The sequence below is a fragment of the Poecilia formosa genome, unplaced genomic scaffold (genome assembly GCF_000485575.1).
Source record: "Poecilia formosa unplaced genomic scaffold, Poecilia_formosa-5.1.2 Scaffold38, whole genome shotgun sequence".
In the NCBI taxonomy this organism is placed as follows: Eukaryota; Metazoa; Chordata; class Actinopteri; order Cyprinodontiformes; family Poeciliidae; genus Poecilia; species Poecilia formosa.
This window is the reverse complement of record NW_006799977.1, coordinates 34,561-54,247: the sequence shown is the minus strand read 5'-3', so window position 1 is coordinate 54,247 and position 19,687 is coordinate 34,561. Positions and strand designations below refer to the sequence as shown.

The 19,687-nt window shown below is 37.0% G+C and overlaps 2 protein-coding genes and 2 non-coding genes across 8 annotated transcripts in view; 1 reads left to right on the top strand and 3 right to left on the bottom strand.

The window, feature by feature from the left end:
- Positions 1-6,225, bottom strand: part of LOC103137186 (glypican-5-like) — a 54,255-nt gene extending 48,030 nt beyond the window's left edge. The window contains exons 1-2 of the mRNA XM_007550804.2: positions 5,926-6,225; positions 1,308-1,469 (exon numbers count right to left, since the gene is read on the bottom strand). Of these exons, the coding sequence (XP_007550866.1) occupies positions 1,308-1,469; positions 5,926-6,103 (340 nt within the window). The 5' untranslated portion in view covers positions 6,104-6,225. The remainder of the gene's footprint in view (positions 1-1,307; positions 1,470-5,925) is intronic.
- A 969-nt stretch (positions 6,226-7,194) lies between these two features.
- trnar-acg (transfer RNA arginine (anticodon ACG)) lies at positions 7,195-7,267 on the bottom strand. The gene has a single exon. It is a non-coding gene; the product is annotated as a tRNA-Arg (tRNA).
- Positions 7,268-8,103: 836 nt separating this feature from the next.
- trnam-cau (transfer RNA methionine (anticodon CAU)) lies at positions 8,104-8,176 on the bottom strand. Its single transcript has one exon. It is a non-coding gene; the product is annotated as a tRNA-Met (tRNA).
- A 360-nt stretch (positions 8,177-8,536) lies between these two features.
- On the top strand, positions 8,537-15,479 carry nasp (nuclear autoantigenic sperm protein (histone-binding)). Of its 5 annotated transcripts, XM_007550799.2 has the most exons (15): positions 8,537-8,709; positions 9,065-9,106; positions 9,197-9,310; positions 9,455-9,535; positions 10,558-10,664; positions 10,834-11,118; positions 11,298-11,350; positions 11,461-11,531; positions 11,656-11,729; positions 11,806-11,994; positions 12,883-13,055; positions 13,128-13,208; positions 13,646-13,720; positions 14,096-14,227; positions 15,297-15,479. In XM_007550799.2, the coding sequence occupies exons 1-15, from the start codon at positions 8,672-8,674 to the stop codon at positions 15,321-15,323; spliced, it is 1,542 nt and encodes a 513-aa protein (XP_007550861.1). In that variant the 5' UTR covers positions 8,537-8,671; the 3' UTR covers positions 15,324-15,479. The 5 variants fall into 5 exon arrangements, with proteins under 5 accessions (XP_007550861.1, XP_016526367.1, XP_007550864.1 ...); XM_016670881.1 differs by lacking the exon at positions 10,834-11,118 and having other exon boundaries at positions 11,301-11,350; XM_007550802.2 differs by lacking the exon at positions 10,834-11,118.
- The last annotated feature ends 4,208 nt before the right edge of the window (positions 15,480-19,687 follow it).

Here is a 19,687-nt window from a genome sequence, read left to right as displayed (position 1 = left end):
CACATAAAGTCTCACAACCTCTCCTTTTTTTTCACACACATAAACACGCTTTGCTCACACACGGTGGTGAATGGTGTTGAGAGACAAGTGGACAAGCAGAGTATTCTTCCTCCTATTCAGAGCAGCCCGTTAGAGACCGGCTGTTGCCCACGGCAACAACACTTTGCTGCGGATACGTACTGAATGTAAACATTCTTCGTCCCTCGCTATCTCACTGGTCGAGAACAAAACGCGATTATCAAAGACGGACGGAGAAAGGGAGCTGGGTGTTGTAGCAAAGTTTTCCGCTGCTCCCTCTGAGAGTTCGCTGCCTCAAAGACTCAATCGAACTTCGGTTGTTTGTTTGGCTAGCCACCGAGGCGCCTCACTAAATAAACTGACACAAACTGGCTATTTCATGACGAACACACAAAGTGAGGATGACAGGCGGGGGCCGGGGCTCTGCACAGAACGGCTCAGCTCTTGAAACTGCTATTGTGACCACTTTGGTTTCAGGGTCATGAAGCAGAAATTATATCAGTTTGACAAATTAATTGAATGAATGCATTTTTATTTTTCTTTCTTGGACCTTTTTTAAAAAAAAAAATGATTTCAGGAGAAGAACAGCAATATAGTGAGTGAGATGTGTGTCTCTTTAAGGCTAATTGTTATTGTATCATTTTTTTATTTATTATTTAGTTACCTATTTTTAATTTTTATAGTGTGTTACGCTGGGAAAACAAAATTTGGGGATCAATAAAGTATTATCTATCTATCTATCTATCTATCTATCTATCTATCTAGAAAAGTGCATGTTCAACCTGTCGGATGTTTTATGCTTTTTATTACTTTTTCCAATCAAACATGATCAATAAAATTGTGGGGGGGGTCAATACTATTATTACTTTTTATTTATTTTTTTTTTTTTTACCAAAAACTAACAAAACAAACAAAAAGAACCCCTGCAATGTTAAACTGAAATCTGTTTTCTACAAAATAATGGCAAGTACACTGTAAAAACATACAATCTTACCAAGTATTTTTGGTTTAGTTTCTAGTACAAATACATTTGTACACTTGAAATAACATAAAATTAACTTACAAGTCACTTTTCAGCTAAATATAGCAGCTTGTAGCTTGTTTTAAGTCAATATTTTCTTAATATTGATTAAAAAAAAGTATAATCTGCCAGTGGAACAAGACATTTTCCATTGATTTCCATGTTGTTTTCACTTGATTTGAGAAAACGTGAAAACTTTCAATACTTTTTTGAGACACAAATAATTATTTACCATCCACGCCACTTCCCTGCTCTTTCACCCTCCTACCTTGGAAGGCCTTTCCATGTCCATCAATCAGGTATTTGAGTTCGAAGCTGTAGGATCGCATCTTGTGCTGCATCTCGCTACGAACAGCTGCCATGTAGCTGTCCTCCATTTTACTCGTGCAGCAGCTGGGCCCAGCATGCACACACACTCTCAGCGGCTCCCCTAAAAGGATAAATGATGGATAAATAAGGTACTGATTCAATCCAGCATGAAGTCATAAAATAAAACAGAGGAACACTGTTAGCACTTTGACCACCGCATTAGTTATAAGGCTAATTCTTGTTGATTTGTCAGTCACTTCAGTGCTTCACCAAACTAATTGCATAGTGATCCCTTCGGGAGCCGACAGGATGACAAGAGCAGTGGTAAACTTCTCACACTCATGCCAATCCCTGCGGTGTGCATGGACTGTTGCGTCTTTGTGCATGTGTCCCCATTGAGCAGCCTGACATTTATATATGGCTGCAAACCAAGCTGTCAGGCAGCTGACTGAGATCAGGAGGGAAAGAGACATCAGAGGAGCAGACGGCTGCACTGTAAAACATTCCAGCCACATTTAGCTGTCTATCTTCTATTCTCTAAGTCAACTTGGATTTGTGAAAAATAGACTTACAGTAGTAAGTTGTATTAACCTTTTATTAATTTTATCAAACCTAAAATTGAGTTTGAAAAAGACAAGAGTGCAAACTATTTCCCAGAATGCTTAGCGGCATGTCTTTGTATCCTGAGATGGAAGTGCGTTACATTGATCTGACTCTTGTGTTATTAAGGAAAATTTTCATTTTAATGTTCTGTTCACACTAAATGTTTTTGAGCAGAATTCATTAAAACTCATTATCAGATCAGAAATTTGACTCATGTAATTTGAAACAAGAAATTAAATAAAGTAAAATAAGTGGTTATTTTAACTTGATAATGTGAGTAAAAGTAATTATTTGGTTTAAATTGCAGCATTAAGTTAAAACTCACAATTCAAGATTAACAAACTTAAAAAACAATATTTAAACTTCTGTCTTGTTGTTAAATCAACTTCATGAAGTTTAATTTCTGAGTTAAAACCAATACAGTTTTCTTGTTGACTTACATTGCATTTTCAAGGCAGCAGGTGGACTTTCATTTTCAAGTTAAACCACCTTCAGATGTTTCCCAGTGTACTGCAGCATGCACTGACACCAGACATTAAGCTATTGTTATTGCTCACAATGGACTGAATTAGTGAGGGGGTTGCTACTTATTGGTAACAGTACGTTGCATTTCCAGCTTGTAATTTGGAGAATGAGAACTTTTATAGAAAGTATTTTTTTACACATTTTTTTAAAACTGTCACTTTGTCCTGACTGTGTAAGATGAGACATAAAATCTGTGAAAATATTTCTCCTTTACACTTATTTCTTTGCAGTCAAATTGGGGGAAACCAATCTGTTCCACAGTTTGACCTGGCATCATGCCTTCGAGACAATACACTGGGCAAACCAGACCCACCTCTACCGGCAGCCTGTCAGACACACAAAAGGGCAAATTAACCCATGAGAGTCCACTGTGTGAAACAGATTCTTTTTAATGTAAAAACCTTGCAGAGAGGGGCCCCACCACACGATGCTGCCCTGGGTGGTTGCCCATGTCGCCCAAATCAGCCACTGATTGAAAGAGTTACATACTGCAGCTTTAATGTGAAACAACCATTTCTGTTTAAAATGTATTTCTTACTGGTTTGTGTCTCATGTAATCTTCCAAAAGGACTACTGACACGTAAAATGCACTAAACTGGTGAAGATATGTAACTTCAGAAAAGTGTTCTAAGTAAAAAAAGAACAAAAAACAGTAAAAACTGGCTAAATAAGAGGCCTAGTCATTGAAAATGCAATTTTGAACCATTGAGCTGTCAGCTCCATCTGCTGTGTTAGATCTAAGTGACTCAAACTGTCACATAAGCACAATCGCTCTTCGAAAACGAGGAGGCTGCAAATGAGCCACTTATAGCCGACGAAAAGATGGCTGACTTTTATGTCATAGTTTACTTTATAACACAGAGTTTGAGTTATCTAGCCAGCTCCAATAACTAATTGGTATCGCTTTTTAAACAGCACAAAAACATACCAATCTGGTCAAAACGCTTGTTCTTCCTGCTACGGTCACATAAAATAAGGTTTCTTCTGCTAAAAATACAAACTTTTCCCCTGTAGAGCTCCTCTCAATGCATCTGAAATGAAAAGAGTTTGGCTCAGAAAGAGAAATGTATTTGCTCTTTCATAGCTTTGCTAAATGACATCTATTAAGTTCAGATTAATAATAAAAAACATGTTTCAGACAATAACAGCAGACTGTCAAGCAGTGTTAGCATATTTAGCAGAGGTCAATGCCTTGATGATGCTGCGTTTTCACAGAACGCTTTGCAATGAGAGAAGAAAATATAAAGTACATTATCTTGTAATTTGGACTACAAACTGTATGCTACATAAAAGTAATGTAATATATTTTCTGTTTATAGATAACAAGGATGCTCCTGTGTTTTCTGGTAATAGATGGCAAATCCCGAAACGAATCCTGTGAACTGTTGGAGGATAAAAATAAACACGAAGAGGATTTTCGAGTTAAGTCGCTGCTGAATGAAATGGTGAGATCTGTGTCATTCACTCTGAGCACCAAATGGATCACATTTCCCAACGCAAAAAGACAGACGTCTGCGTAACACTAAATATAGTTTGTGGAGTCTGAAAAAAGCTCCAGCCATCATTTATATTTAAATCTGAGTATTGATGCTTCAGAGTTATTCCAGAAATATTCTTAATAGGATTCTTCCATTTGGAGTTTGCCTATTGTTTAAATTTTAAATAATTTTGAGGAAATTTTGGGGATATGTTTAAATTAGATAAATAATGTAAGAAAAAGGGAAGCGAGATGTTTTATTGTTTTATATTTCTGTGAACATGAAAAAGTTTTAGATAAAAGAAATAAAAAGGTAGATGTAAAGATTTTATGCTACCACTATCTCTAAGGAATGTTTTTGTTTTGTGTGTAATATGAATGTTTATTTTAAACAATATTCCAAATTTCCTCTGTTTTGTTCCAGATTGTCCAACACTGGTTTAAATATTTTCAGATCTGGAATCTGAAAAAGAAAATCTGTAGTTTGACTGGGATTTTTTATTTATTTTAAACAGATGGGAGCTTTCACAACAGTTGCAGTGTGTTTTGGAGTTCTGTCATTAAAAAAACTTAGATTACACTTTGACTAAAGATCAGATAATACTTCTGTTAGAGTCGTTCAAATTTTGAAAACATGACTGAAATATTGATATTGAATTTTGCAATTTCACCCATTTCCTTATAATTACTCCCTTTTCTTTGCCATCATTGCAGTGTCAGACGTCGTCAGTCTCCCTGGCCTTTATGACCTTTGTCACTATTTTCTATATTAGTTGCCGTAATAAAGACTTGAAAAACTATTTTTATTTATTTTCACCCCCTGTTCGACTATTTTGTGTAGATGTGTCAATTTACGTTTGTTTTCTTTTCTAGACTGGTTCGATCAAATGGCACACAGCTGATTTAAGATCTTTGTATTTTGTGACTGATGCAAAATACGGAAGGACTCTCAAATATCATAAATGTTCTTATATGGAAAAAAAATAACACTTTTTTGGATTATTGAATCATGTAAAAACAAAGTTACTAGCTACTAAAAAATTTGAGCTTGAATTATTTAAAGATGGATGAAATCTTAATAACTTAATAAACTTAGTAAGTAAATAAAATACTCTCTGACCGCACTAAGATACAACGTCTGCACTGAAAATAAATGCAAATAATTACAAATGTAAAGGAGTTATTTCTTAAAAATGCTTTATAAATTACAAAGCTATTAAAAATAAACAACTAAGTGAAATTGTGGAACAGATAAATTAGCATTTTTAGCTTTTCTGTGTGTCAAGCTGGAAATAAATTGGCCCCACTCATAACCCGTAACAGAAACAATAATTTATTAAAATCTGAGTTGGGTAGTTACATTTACTCAATTACATTTACTTGAGAAACTGTTTGGAAAATATGTAGTCTATACTACGCTGTACATTTTACTTTTACTTTAGTAGTTTTATTGTAAATTATTTCTATTCTAACTTGAGTAAAATTTCTGGATTTTCTACCCACTGAATGAAAAACAAACATGTTTTAACTAACATTCACCAGACACAGACAAACACCTGCAGTTTCATAAGTTTTATATTGAAAGAAACTGATTTGAAAAAAAATATTCTGCCTGATTGTGTTTTTTATTATTACGTGAATTATTGTCATTTTTGTCCTTAAAATAGCAAAATTTCCACTTTCCACTCTGCTATATTTTGGTCCATTTGATTATGTATTTTTGAAATATTAAATGATTAGTTACTCAGTACTTGAGCAGACTTTTTCACTCTTACTTGACTAATTTCTTGGACAGCTACTTTTTACTTTTACTTGAGTAAAAATATCTTGAAGTAGTGTTACTCTTACTTGAATACAATTTTTAGGTACTCTGCTAATAAAATATAACATTTAATTCATAATACTCCACATGTTGTTTATTTTTTTAAAGCATCATGCGTTAAAAATAATGAATGACTATTGAGTGACTTACCTGTACCGGGTCTTTCTGGCACCAGTTGCACGGGGCCTATCTGGCGCATCATGTAGGCTATCTTCACCTCATGACAGCTGCCTGCATCGGCTGACCCACAGCCAGCCTCCGGAAAAAGTGCAAAACACAACATAATGACCCGAAACAAGTGCACGTTTTGTATGTCTGCGCGAAACATCGCAACATGTCAGTCGCACGGTGAAGTCCGGTCGGTTAATCTGAATTCCTGAGAGTCCCACCGGGTGAGTGTGAGTGAAAACTTCATCTGCAGTCGGTCTGCCCGGAGCCCACTGTCAGACTCCAGTGCCCTCCTCTCCTCCATCTGCTCCCTCCCCCGCTTCTAATACAATCACGACGTATTGAATTGGACAATAAAATAAAAATAAATAAAATCTATATAAATAAAATAAAAATAAAATACAATAAATATAATATAATAAATAATAAATAAATACAATCAATATTTATTAAAATAAATACATACAATAAAAATCTATATCATATCAACTATACTTATAAACTCTCTCTCTCTCTCTCTCTCTCTGTATATAGCTACTCCAATATTAAGTAGAACAACGCCATCAGACCACAGAGTGACCATTCGGTTTTTAAACATTACACAGGCTTCATTATCAACATTCATTTGCAAATTATAACTAAGCTCAATTGTAATGCAGAATTACAGGAAAGTTTCCCCGTGGAACAATGGCGCCACCTCCTGAGCAAGTTACGTCTAACGTGCTTACGTCATTACTAAACTCGAAATTTGTTAAACTTTCAGTCACCAAATGGCACTTTCAACAGTTTCTTTGGCTGAACATCCGTTTTATAAGGTAAGAATGTCTAAATGTCATTATTTTATCTATTTTCTAAATAAGTCAGGAGAGTTTTTCTTAGTTCGTCTATTTCGAAGCTGTTATAGGTGAAAAAGCGATTCATGTTAGCACCGATAATAATTTAGGAAGAAGGCCACGTTTTTAAATTGTATAGCCCTTCTAGTCCTGATGGGGTTGTTTTAGTAACTCTGAAGTAAACAGCTTATCATTTTCGCTATCCCCGTGTACATTTTGCCATTCCGGACTTTTTTTTTTTACCCAAAAGGGTTAGTTTATAGGTACAAAGTGGATGAAGGAACTAGCTCAAAATGTAAAAATGTTAATAAATTGACCGTGACGCCTGGTGGTCCAATGGTGTAACATCAGTATTAATTTTAACATATAAAGTCGTGCAAAATTACATGTGTTTTCTTTCCGCCTGGAAAAAAAACAACGAGCCAGCCAGGAGTCGAACCTAGAATCTTCTGATCCGTAGTCAGACGCGTTATCCATTGCGCCACTGGCCCTGTAATACATTTACGGTCCAATTTCCGTAATGTACTTCAAAACGGAATCTGGTGACGTCACGAGATTGTTAAATATTTGGTTTCAAAAGTAGCTTGAAGAGCTATAATTCTTCACCTTCTGATAGTCTGATAGTGGGAATCCATTTATGTATCCGTTTATTTCATTCTAACGGTAACTTTTTAGGTACCGTCAGTAACTTTCGGCATGAAACCGTGGTTAAACCGCACATTTTGTGTGCAGTTCGTTTGGGTATACAGTCGGAAGATAAACTGTGAAATATGCAACAAAAGCGCCCTCTGCTGGTCGAGAAAGAGCAACCTCTTCCAAATCATACGTGGTAGAAAGAACCAATCACATTGCTTCCTGCTCCAAAGTTAAGAATGGAGCCAGCCAATTACATTGCTCCTTTGTCGGCAGAAACTGAAGGACAAGAGTTCGAGTCCTGCTAGAAACAGAGCAAACGCAGGAAAGTCGCAATGTAAAATTACATTAGGAACAGTAATTCTTAATTGTAAAATGGAAAGTCGTAAGCATTTTAGAATTTTTTTTTGTTCGTTTGATTACTATCTTAATGAAATGAAATTAATGTGAAATTTCATTAATTTAACTCTTAGTTACTCTTAGTGTTAGTTTAGTGTTCCTGATGAACGGAAGGGTTCAGTGAAAAGTTCTGGAATTCCAACCATATTGATTTCTTATTAATAAGAAATGGTGTTAGGCTGATTGGCGATGAGTACCAATTCTTCTTAAAACGTTGGTAGCATGCCCGATTGGTCCTCGTCTGTGATGTACGCTCTAAATTAAATTAAACGAAATTCTTAAAGAAAAAAAGTCATGCCCCGTGTGAGGCTCGAACTCACGACCTTCAGATTATGAGACTGACGCGCTGCCTACTGCGCCAACGAGGCCTGAAAACGCTATCTTTCTCAACTCCATTTGTGGACCGGCAGATGGAGTATGTGGCGCACGATTTTGTGATTTGGTGGCGCAAAATACTGTACACTATAAACAACTAGGTAAATAAATCCTAAAATGTTAATGTTACTCGTTGATTCAATTTGGTGATCTCATTTGCCCTTTATTCATTATTTTACATACGACCCTACAAGAGTCACCACGACTGATTATTGTGCCTAATATTCTGATGTTATTTTCGTCCGTCTTTATTTTCCGTGTCGTTTCCGTGTTATTTTCCACGGTCACAAGGAGCAGCTTTATAATTGCTGCGGCTCCTTTAACTCCAATCTCCCGCGTTCCAACTTAAGCGGAAACAGAATAGCATTTTTTTCCCCTCTATTTAAGCGCGCCAACAAGGACCGTTCAAGTGGGTCTGTTTGGGTTCATCGGGTTCCACAGAGCAGGCTGCTGGGTTTTTTCTGTCATCTCGCTGGTCTTCGATTAAAATGCCGGAGGAAACGTCCACAGCGTCGGGTTCTGGAAGGTAAATTAATCGTTTGTAATTGTTTACTGCCGCCACAACAACACAAAAAATGGCTAGCGCGCTTTTAGCTTGTTCCGGCGGTAATGTTTACGGTATGACACGTAGCTGTTTAGTGGAGCGTGTTAATAGTATAGACCGTCTGTTAGGAAGACGGTATATTTTTTCTCGGTGAAGTGATATTTTGTTCTTAATGCCATCGCCGTTATCACTTAGCACTCTTCGGCTAACTGGCTAGCAGCCACGAGACGCTAACAACAATAAGGCGTCGCCATCGCTTTCGGTTGTAGATGAACTCTACCAAGTCAGCAATAAAGTTTATTGTCTCTGGTAATGATTTGTTTTTGCACTCCCGTAGCGCCGAGGAGAAGCCGTGCTCGTCGACAGCTGCAGCAGAAACGTAAGTGTAGAGTCCGCAAACTTTTTGTGCTTCTATGAACTAATCCCTGAATATGAAACCTCTTTATGTGCATGTCTTCCCTCCTCGCAGCTCCGGTGACGTTATGGAGGAGGCTAAAAAGCTGATCGGCACGGGCAAACGGCATCTGGTGATGGGAGATGTAGTTTCTGCCGTCAATGTCTTCCAGGAAGCCTGCAGCATGCTGTAAGTCTGCATAGCAAAACGCGTTCAAATAAATATGCATGCTGAAATGTATATAATATCACCTGGCAGTTAGTGCAGCTAACTGATTTTAGAGTAAGTATTGTTACAATTTCTGTAATTTTCACCTCATTTGTTCTTCTGCAGGGCTGCAAAGTATGGGGACACAGCAGATGAATGTGGTGAAGCCTTCTTCCTTTGTGGGAAGTCTCTGTTGGAGCTTGCAAGGTTTATTATTATTATTATCATTATTATTACTACATACTACAAATATCTAAAGGACTACATTGAACTTTTTTTTGCATATTTTATGTTTCAAAGCATCTATTTGATTTATCACAATATTAGAAGAACTTCCTTTTTTTTCCTTTTAGTGAATAAGTTGAATGTATCTAATAAGGATGCACTGATATGAAAATCTGACATTTTTGCAATTTTGCCTGATAGTTTATAAATTTCCCAACAGTTTCAATACCTTGAAAATAAAAATAATCACACTTTTTACTCCTAAACTTCAGTTAAAAACCCCACATTGTTACACTGCATCACTTCCACAAACAACAATATGTCAAACACAGGTTACCAATGTTTTTCTTATCAAACTGATATGTTGAAGTGCTAACATGATCCTATACCATTGTTGATGCAAATATATTGCATATTTAATGGTGCTGTTTTTAAGAGATTAGTTGTTGCTAATCTCATTAAGTATCTGAAAGGAAAAATGTCTCATTGTGTTGTAGCTAAGAAGCAGAAATTAATTTTTTAAAGCGTTAACATGCTGATGCTAATTTCGGACAGATCTGTCTCGTCTTCAAGAACTCCCTAAATTATAATAAAATGTTTCAATACTCAGAAAATTTAAGTCCCAACGGTAAAACTGATATTACAACCAACTTAAGGCTCAGTTATGCTGATCTCTGCATGGCTTAGTGGATGGAGTCTATATAAATGAAAACAAATTAAACTTATTTGCTGAAATTACTTTTATTTATGACTCTACTGCTCCGTCTCTGAATGTCAGCAAACTTTTATGCTTTTTGCATGATTTCTCGATCAAGTAGGAAACGGATGAAGTCCAGTTTGGGTTGCATCAAACCGTTTTTGAATTTTAAAAAATGCATAACTTACAAGTAAAGTTTGGTGACATCTCTTGGTACTACGTGTCTGACAGTTCTGCAGTTCATAGTTAACTTCTAAATGTAACTTCCTGGTGTGCATTTCTAATCTAATCGTGTTTTGTGAACCAGGATGGAGAACGGTGTCCTTGGCAACGCCCTGGAGGGAGTCCCAGAAGAATCTGAGGAAGAGGAGCAGCCCAAAAACCCAAACCTGGAGAGTGCAGACAACATTGATGGTCAGTTTACTTCACTGTCATTTTGATCCATGAGCTTAAGTCATTCATTTCTAAAATGTTTTCGTAATTTTTCGCAAAGAGTAATCAGGTGTCTGACTTAAACTGATCTTTTCTGTACATTTCTGCTGAGATGATGTCTAGAAATCAAATGTTTACCACTCTGGTGCAGAGAAAACTAGAGAAGAGCTGCGAAAGCAGGTCTATGATGCAATGGCAGAGAAGGAAAAGATGAAGGTAGAGCCTAAAGAGGAGGTGAAAAATGAAAACGCCGAGTCAGAGGAGCCTGAGGCAGGAGAAACCTCAGCTTCTGCTGAGGTTGGGGAGGAGGAAAGTTCTGTCCAAGCAGCCGAAGAGGTCAGAGACGCTTCAGCACAAACTGTGAATGAAGAGGAGGAAGAGGATGAAGGAATTGAAGAATCAAGTGCAGAGGCTGAGCAGACTGACACTTCAGAGGGTAGTAGCTGTTTAGAGACAAAGCACTGGTGTTTTAAACCTTTTATGTGAAAACATCCCACATGGTGAGCGGAAGGGAGACACTGGTGTGAGGCGCGGAAACTCTTTGGTTTTTATGCTTTTCTGAAACCGTTTCAAATCTTATAAATCCTTTAACTTTTTTTTGTTTTTAAATTTCAGATGATGACGACGATGACGATGATGAGGACGAAGAGAACAACGCACAAGATAACGTGAGCTCCTGTTTAAAGAAACCTGCAATTTCTGGAATATTTTACATGAATAGAAATTATTTAATGTCCCTTTGGGATCAAAGTATTCTTAAATTTTGAAATGCTTTCAGGAAGAGGAGGATGTTGGGAATTTGCAGTTGGCTTGGGAGATGCTTGAGGTGGCCAAAGTCATTTTTAAAAGGCAAGTGTGTTTTTATTCATGTGGAAAAGTCAAAGTACAGATCTGATTTTTCTCAATGATTAGATTAATCCTGTTTTAGCCTTTATTTTGAGAACCTGTTAATAAGTTTCTCTCTTCTCTGCAGAAAGGAAAGCAAAGACGACCAGCTGATGGCAGCACAGGCTTATCTGAAACTGGGTGAAGTCAGTGCAGAAACAGGTAAACTGCAGAACTAAATGGCTCACAGTGGCGTCATCCGTCTCCACTGCGGGTCTAAAACGTCTTTTATTTCCAGGAAACTATCCTCAGGCGCTAGAAGACTTCCAGGAGTGTCTGACTTTGCAGCTGAAGCTGTTGCCGCCTCACTGTCGCCTGCTGGCCGAGACGCACTACCACGTTGCTACGACGCTGGTCTCCATGGACCAGTACAACCAGGCCATCCAGCACTACAACAGCTCCGTAAAGGTCATCGAGACGCGCCTAGGTATGAACAGTTCGTTCTTTTTATTGAACCGCAGAAATGACGAAAACTGCGCCCAAACTTTTCTTTTCTCCCAGTTAGAAAATACAAATATATAATTGTAAATCATTTCTTTTACCTGAACAAAAAGGAATTTTTGTGCTTATTATTTGACTTTTTTTAGGTTTATGAAATGTTTGTAGTTTATTCCCAGCAATCAAAATTATAATTTTCGTTAAACTTTGCTTTAGTTCCTATTATAAATGGACGGGTGTGCCAAAGTCTGTTGAGTAAAAACTTGCAAGTCTTACTTTGGTTAGAATAATAAAAGGCTAATTAAAGAGAAATTCTTTGTTTTGCATAATATTTTTTAAAAACATTATGTACTATTGTTTATAAATGTATAAGTAATTATACATTTAAGGATAAGAATGTGAGGTTTAAGTGGAAATAATTGAGGAGTTCATCTGGTGTGTGGAGATTTAAATGGGCAGGAATTTTTTTGATTTTCTGCCCAGGAGTAAAAAAAACTGCCATGGGAAGTTTTTTTTTTATATATATATATCCAAAATAAGTTATGAAAAATAGTTTTTGTTTCCGTCTAGTTAGTGTTTTGTTCTCAGACTAGTTGGGATAAACATCAACTTGTTCCTACAGTTTCTTTTTCCTCATGCTGTTTCATGTATAAAACTATAACAGTACATTAACGAACAAATGATTTCATGTAATGGTAAATTGAAGAATTTTTCCTTAATTGTTTAAAACGACATACCATGACCGTCTGCATGTGTACAGGGCCTAAGTGTTGCAGTTTTTAAACTTTGGCAGATTAAATATCCTCATTGTCTGGATAATTAGCCCCTCTCCCATTCTGAAGCTAACTTTAGCTTCATTGGATCTTGTTTTTTGCAGCCATGCTCCAGGAGGTAATTGACGCGGCGGCTGGAGATGACGCTGCAGTAGAGGAGAGAAATGAGCTGGAAGAACTCAAACAGCTTCTTCCTGAAATCAGGGAAAAAGTGGAAGACGCCAAGGAGAGCCAGAGGACGGCCAGTGCTGCCTCTCAGGCGATCCAGCAGACACTGGTGAGTAAACTGGTCATGAATCAACAGCGATGATGCACAGAGGAAGGTTGGTGCTAAACTGATCTCTGGCAGGGAACTCCCTCTACTTCATCAACATTCCCCTGTGAAAATGGCGGCCCGTCATCCTCGACTGCTTTTGCATCGACCAGTCAGGTAAAGCGTCACCGCCTGCGTTTCCATTAATGAAAATACACAAATTAAAATTATGGGAATAAATTCACTTAATGGAAACAGAAATTTTGAGAAACTTTGTTAGGTTTTAGATTTTTCAGGCATATCAAAATAATGTAGTTCATAAAACTGTAATGGAAACGAGTCATGTGACCAAGAACCGGATGTTACTACTGGCAGAAACCGCAAAGAAAACAGGAAGTAGTTGGAGCATCATGTTTTTAATAATTCATCATGTGGACAAGCTTATTTTTACTTTTATTTTATATAACAGAAACACTGCAATTGGAAAACTGCGTTCTAGCAGAAAATGACAAAGACTTGTATGCATTTATAATTTAAGTGCATCTGTTTCTGACTGAAGCTCTTACTAAACTGTCTTTGAGCCTGAAGCAATCATAACTACTTTTCACTTTTAGATTCCAGTAAAAACATCTGAAAGTGCTTCATCTTCCAAAGCCGTGTCGGATATCTCTCACCTGGTTAGGAAAAAGGTAAAACTTTAAATCTGTAATTCAACATTTTTGTTTTGTCTTCCAGGATCATAACAGATTTTTTCTTTTTTTTTGTGGAGAAAAGTGTAATCATGATTGCCTGCTTTGTTTCTGGTTTGTGGCCATGTCGCTGTTGGAGACAGTAGGGGTTTAATCGTTGGGTTGTTTAGGCGTGGTCTAGCTTGTGTTTGGCTTGTTGCATGTCTTGGTGTTTGTCTTGTGGCAGGACTTGGTGCTAGAAGCTGAAACTTGCTTTGTGTGCATGAATAAATGGTGTGATTGGCTGCTGCTTCCATTTAAATCAACCCGATTGGTTGTTCTCCGTCAATTGCTGCTGTGTTCAGAAGCTTTCGGTCTCCATTTGTGTCTGTCCAGAGGAAACCGGAAGAGGAGAGCCCAGTAAAGGACACAGATGCTAAGCAACTGAAACAGGAAGCCACAGTTAATGGCAGCGGTGACTCTAGTGCCAGCAACAGCAGTGAAACCCAGGAAGGAAAATCAAAGGAGGCGAGTGATAGGCCCGTCTTACCGCGTCTACTAAACTCAGGAAACGTGTAGCGGTTCCACTAATCTGTGCAGTTGGATTTCTAGAGTTAATATTTGCTTCTGGTGGGATTCCCAGCTTCTTGGAAGGCATGAAATGGTTTTAGAAACCCCAATTAGGTCAAAATTGTGTCTTTTTGCCATTCAGAATAGATGGCTGTCTTGGTTTCCTTTTAAGGTCTGTTTACTCAGATTTGTCTTGGTGCTCATCATTGTGACATCAGCTATACCCAAGCCTGTCACAACGAACAAATCAACCGCACAACAAAATAAAACTTCTAAATTTATCATTTTTCTCTCTTTCTACCCAAATTGGTCTTCAGGTTGATGCATTGGTCTCAGCTTTGCCTTTTCTCAAGTAAAACTTTTGTTTACAGAATCTTCATAATTCATTTTATTAATGTGGTATTTAGAATGTCTTCCATTTCCAGTGTTTAAATGTTAATTAGAATTTGAAGTTTATTGGTCTTTTGAGAATGGTTTCTTGCATTATGACCATTACTTCAACACCTGAGTGAAGTTGACCCCCCCTCCTTATTCAAATTAGACAAAACTGGTGTCAAATGTTTATACAGCAAAAATGTAAGTTTGTGCTGCTATGATTTTTAAAGCTTTTCAGAAATGGTCATTTTTAAAATGGAAATATTTTTATCTTTAAGATGACAGCAGCACAAAAATTTCACACAAATTTTGATTTAATAAAAGTGGGCAGGTTGACCTTTAAACTTTTATCTTCAAAGCCAAAGCGGCACGAGCAAAAATAAAATCATTTTGTTGCACAAAAATTGACTGACATCAATTTTGTCTGACTTAAAGAAGGTGGTGGGCCAGCTTCACTCGGGTCTTAAACGGCCTCAAAATGACAATATTATCGCGATAACTTCTGGTTCAATTTATCATGCAGCAAAATTGGCCAGTTCTATCTAAACGGGTCATCTTGGAATAACCTATAAGACTGTCACTCTTCAGTAAAGTTTACCTATTAAGCTGAACTAGCAGCCACCTGACCTTAACCTGTGCTTGTTTCCTCCAGTCCGTCACTGTAGAGTCTTCCTCATGACCGCCTTGATCCTCTTCCTCACTCTGAAACCAGCACAGCATGCCTCTCCAGCTCCTCACATCCAGTACTCTTGTTTCTGTAAATAACTCATTTTCACTGATTTGTCTGTCAAGTTTTTGTATACTTGTGGTAAAATAAAGAATTTGCAGGTGTAAATATGACTTTTCTTTTCTGTGTGCATATTCAGCTGCAAAAAAGCAAATTTCCTCAAAGGATTTTATCTATCTTGTAAATTTGGTAATTATAAATGTATTTGCCATGATATATCGCTCGTATTAAAAACATATTTCTCATTGGGTAAATTTTCATTATTGTAGCATAAGGTTAGACCTGGGCTGGTGAGATGTCCAAATAATGAAAAAAAAATCTGGGTTGATTTTAAATATTTGACATGATTCATGGAACTTCACAAAATATGGAATTGCATTTTATTTTTTCTGCAAACTTTCTGCATATAGAAAATGGTGCTGCTTCAAAAGTGGTGGGTGGCACTCATTTTGGATTCCAGTTCTGTAGCAGAAAATATTTATAAACTGAAGGAGCCAGTTTATCACAAAGTCCATAAAATGCCAAGATGCATCTCCTGATTTTTTTAAAGTGCATTTTCACATTAGTTTGGATGGCTGACATTTTCAGCCATCCAATAAACCTTAATTGGTCAACTAGTGTATTAAAGCCCCAATTATAAGGTGTTTTGCCAGGATTGTGGATTTGTGATTGCAGAGAGCAGGCTAGTACAACTCAACTTGTGAATTTATTGGCCAAGAAATGGCTAATTAAGTAGCTTCTGAAGCTACTTAATAAACCACAGACTGCATGGCAGTTCTAAACTACAGAAGTTCGTGCTTAGGATGGATTGCTGGGACTGTAAAGTGAGCTAATGTTGAACTTGAGACCAAATTGCCAACTTACGGTTGCTAAATTATGGTTTTAAAGACCGTAGCAATGGCGAGTTGCTAACTTGTACTCTGAAATCCCGTAAGTTAGCAACTCACCGCTGCTAACTTGCGGCATTAGCATCTTGGGTATGTTAGCAGCTGCTAACTTACGGCATTAGCATCTTGGGTATGTTAGCAGCTGCTAACTTACGACATTAGCATCTTGGGTATGTTAGCAGCTGCTAACTTGCGGTTTAAGAGATCGCAAGTTGGTAACTTACAGCTGCTCCCGTTAAAACGTACCGTTTTACCGTTAAAGGTAGTTTACTACCATTTAATAAACCCAAGATCAGGCATAACGTGAGATTAGTTTGTGAAACAATATCTCAAGCTTTCAGTATTTTACACGGCCAACCTGAATCCCTCGTCTTATGATTGATAGAATATGGCGCAGCTGCTAACTTTATAAGATATGACCGCTCAATTCAACTGCCAAGTTAGGTAAAGACGACATTAATCGGAGAAACGGTCAAGAAGACTTTGAATATCAAAGCGATGCAGGGATCAGGTGGAAGAACGTTCACTGGACAAAGATTAGTAATACAGTTTATGGATTAATGAAAAATGTTTAAAAAAATAGCAAATGTAGGAGGAGGTTTGGGGAGATGAGAAATTGTTTAATTTTAAAGAACATTCATCCCCTTCATGCTACTTTGTGTTGACCTAAGCAAGGTGTTAATACTAAGATAGTTGCTGGGTAAAGAAGAAAATGATTTGGTTGTGTTTTAAAGTTTAATTTTTGTGGAGGAAGAGGACTTTACAGAGTTTCTCTCCATTGCTGATTTATTAAAATATTTCTTCTGCTTCAGGAATGGCCTCCTTGCTTAGTGAGAAGATTTTGCACAATAAACAAAATTCTAACTGGTTGATGAGGTGACCCCCGTTTCTGCCCTCTGTTGACACAGTATTATTATCAGTTCAGATAATTAGTGCACATTTTTCAGAGAAATGAACCGAGACCAGGACTCCCTGTACTCATAAGTATTCACAACAACATCAACACGAGCTGCATCTCTGATCAGCAGCATGTTTACATGCCACTCAGCTGTAATATCAAACTGATTCTGATGTGAACTTTGACCTCTTAAAATGTTACGTTTTCCTCCCCTAACAGTTGGGGTGACATCACTCCAAAAGAGAAAACTACAGCGTATCTGGGCCATTGCAGAAGGAAAAGGGGAAGGAGTACATTTCCAACAAAAATCTTTGAGATTGGTCTCAAAAAAGTTGTAGACAATTTGAGTTATAAAATAATAACATTTGCTAGAAAAAAATTTAAATGTATTTTAAATGTCAAAAATGTGTCAAAAAAAAACTAAGAAATTTCTAATTTAATCAGAAAATTTTCAGAAAAATTTTAACTTTTGAAACTGACATTTTTATGTTTTTCCAGCAATTGTTTTTACTTTTGCACTCAGAATTTTATTTTATTTTTTTTGATTGTGTGTGGCCCCTGACTTCAAATCAAGAAAGATACAAACTTTCCCCCCAGTGCGGGTTTTTGATATGGATGGAGACTTTCTATCTTCAATTAGGACAAAACAAGCAAAATCTTCCTACAATAGAAAATATTGGCTGTAACACAAATGATTTCTTTTTTTTCTCTTAGAGAATTAGTAACTTTTACTCTAAAGCAAACTTTGCTTCAAATCTGCTTTTTCATTCATTTAATAAACTTGGATAAATACAGCAGGCATTTTCAAAGAGGGTAACCTAAATCCTGATTTTATTCATCAGAATTGATTACATTTAGTTTTTCCTCCAATTGATATATAGAAAATTAGAAAACTTGTTTTCAATAAAGTAAATTTTTGGATCTAGAGTAATTTACATATCTTTTAATTGTTTAGTTTATTGTTGAGAAGGTAAATAAACATTTTTTGGCCCATCAACCATAACTGAGTAAATAGCATGGCCTGCATTCTTCTCCTAACATTTTGGAACATGTATTTGAAGCTGTGTGAACTGCACAGGAATAACAAAACACATGACTGATCCTCTGAATCATCTGTTTGCTTAAGAAAATGAAAAGAAGTAGAGAAGGTTCCCGTTTGAACAGATTACTATCAGAATAATTCAGCAAAACAAAGACGTTTCACAAGCGCTGTTTGCGCGTACAGTGCAACACGCCTGTGACATTTAAGCCTCCTTTGTTTCCAGAGGATGAAGGAGAACGTTTGACAGTCGGAAGCAGCTTGCAGCATTTGTTCCTCAGCGTCTCCCTCTTCTGCTCCAGCTGCTGATTTATCGTATCTATCAGGGCAGAGTTGGCTCATATGGAACGTGGCCAATTCTCCCCGAATCGCTCGCTGTGGCCCAGCTGATGCCCGCTTGCCTTAAGAATGCCTTTAGAAACGGATTAATTTACGCTCTCATATCTTAGAGGGTGAAGGAAGATGCTTATGTCCTTAAAGTGTGCTCATATTTTCACTGCTTTTGACCAAAATGGCCTCCTACCTTCACTGGGTGATGAGTTTTTTGGAAAAGTTGGTTTACAATTGTTTCCCAAATGAAGAATAGGAGCATAAAAATATGACTTACAGAGCCAGGAATGGTCAAATCCCCGTTTTTGAATGTTATTCTGTTGTTCTTCTTTTTACTTCCCATTTAATGTTTTCTTTCTGATCTTTGTCAAAAAGGATTTACGCCAAAATAATGGAATAGTTTAGAAGAATTTAAAAAAAAAAAAATCTGATTTGAATTGTGGGTGCAGCAAAGTCAGCTTTTCAGTAAAAAAAAAAGTCTCTGGATAAACTTGGTGTTTACTTTTGTTAAGGCTTAGTTATAAAAAGACAGAATACTTTCTGGTGTTCTTTACATTTTCTTGTGTAAGAAAATAAAGTTGGTAACAATTTTTCCCCTGATTACAAATTAAAAGTCTCCATCTGCGTGTACGGGCCAAGTTTGTACCATTTTTTTAAATGTAGCAGGGGCCACACAAAGCCAATCCAAGGGCCACAAATGGTCCCCGAGCCACACTTTGGACTCCCCTGTCTTAACTAAACAGAGTATTTTTGGAGAACACCTGATGTGTGACATCATGGAAGAAAAGCAAACTAGACACGATATCAGGAAGTCAGAAAATCTTACAGTTTAGAAGTCCATCCTACCAAATAGTAAGTATATGATGTGAACTTCTGAATTTCTAGAATGTTAAAAATATATATATATTTTTGGAAAGCCCTAAATCAATAAAGGACCTTTGTTAGATATTGGGGGGAGGGAGGGAAATTTAGTTAATCTATAAAAAGTATTTCACCTGTTTTAAAAAAAATCTTTTTAATAACATTAAACCTAACTTAGTATATACTTTAGAACATGACAAAACTAAACTTTAAAAGACCGCCCAAAATGCTTTGTGTGTGTTCGTTTCATTGTGAGGACAAAAAGCCAACGGAGGGAAACACGGAGCAACTGCGTCAATGA

Excerpts from the sequence above, each read along its gene's own strand:
- nasp (XM_007550798.2), top strand. The coding sequence starts at position 8,997 with ATGAACTCTACCAAGTCAGCAATAAAGTTTATTGTCTCTGGTAATGAT. Across the intron at positions 9,311-9,454 it reads CAGGAAGCCTGCAGCATGCT|GGCTGCAAAGTATGGGGACA; the intron begins GTAAGTCTGCAT and ends GTTCTTCTGCAG. Across the intron at positions 11,532-11,655 it reads GCCAAAGTCATTTTTAAAAG|AAAGGAAAGCAAAGACGACC; the intron begins GCAAGTGTGTTT and ends TCTTCTCTGCAG.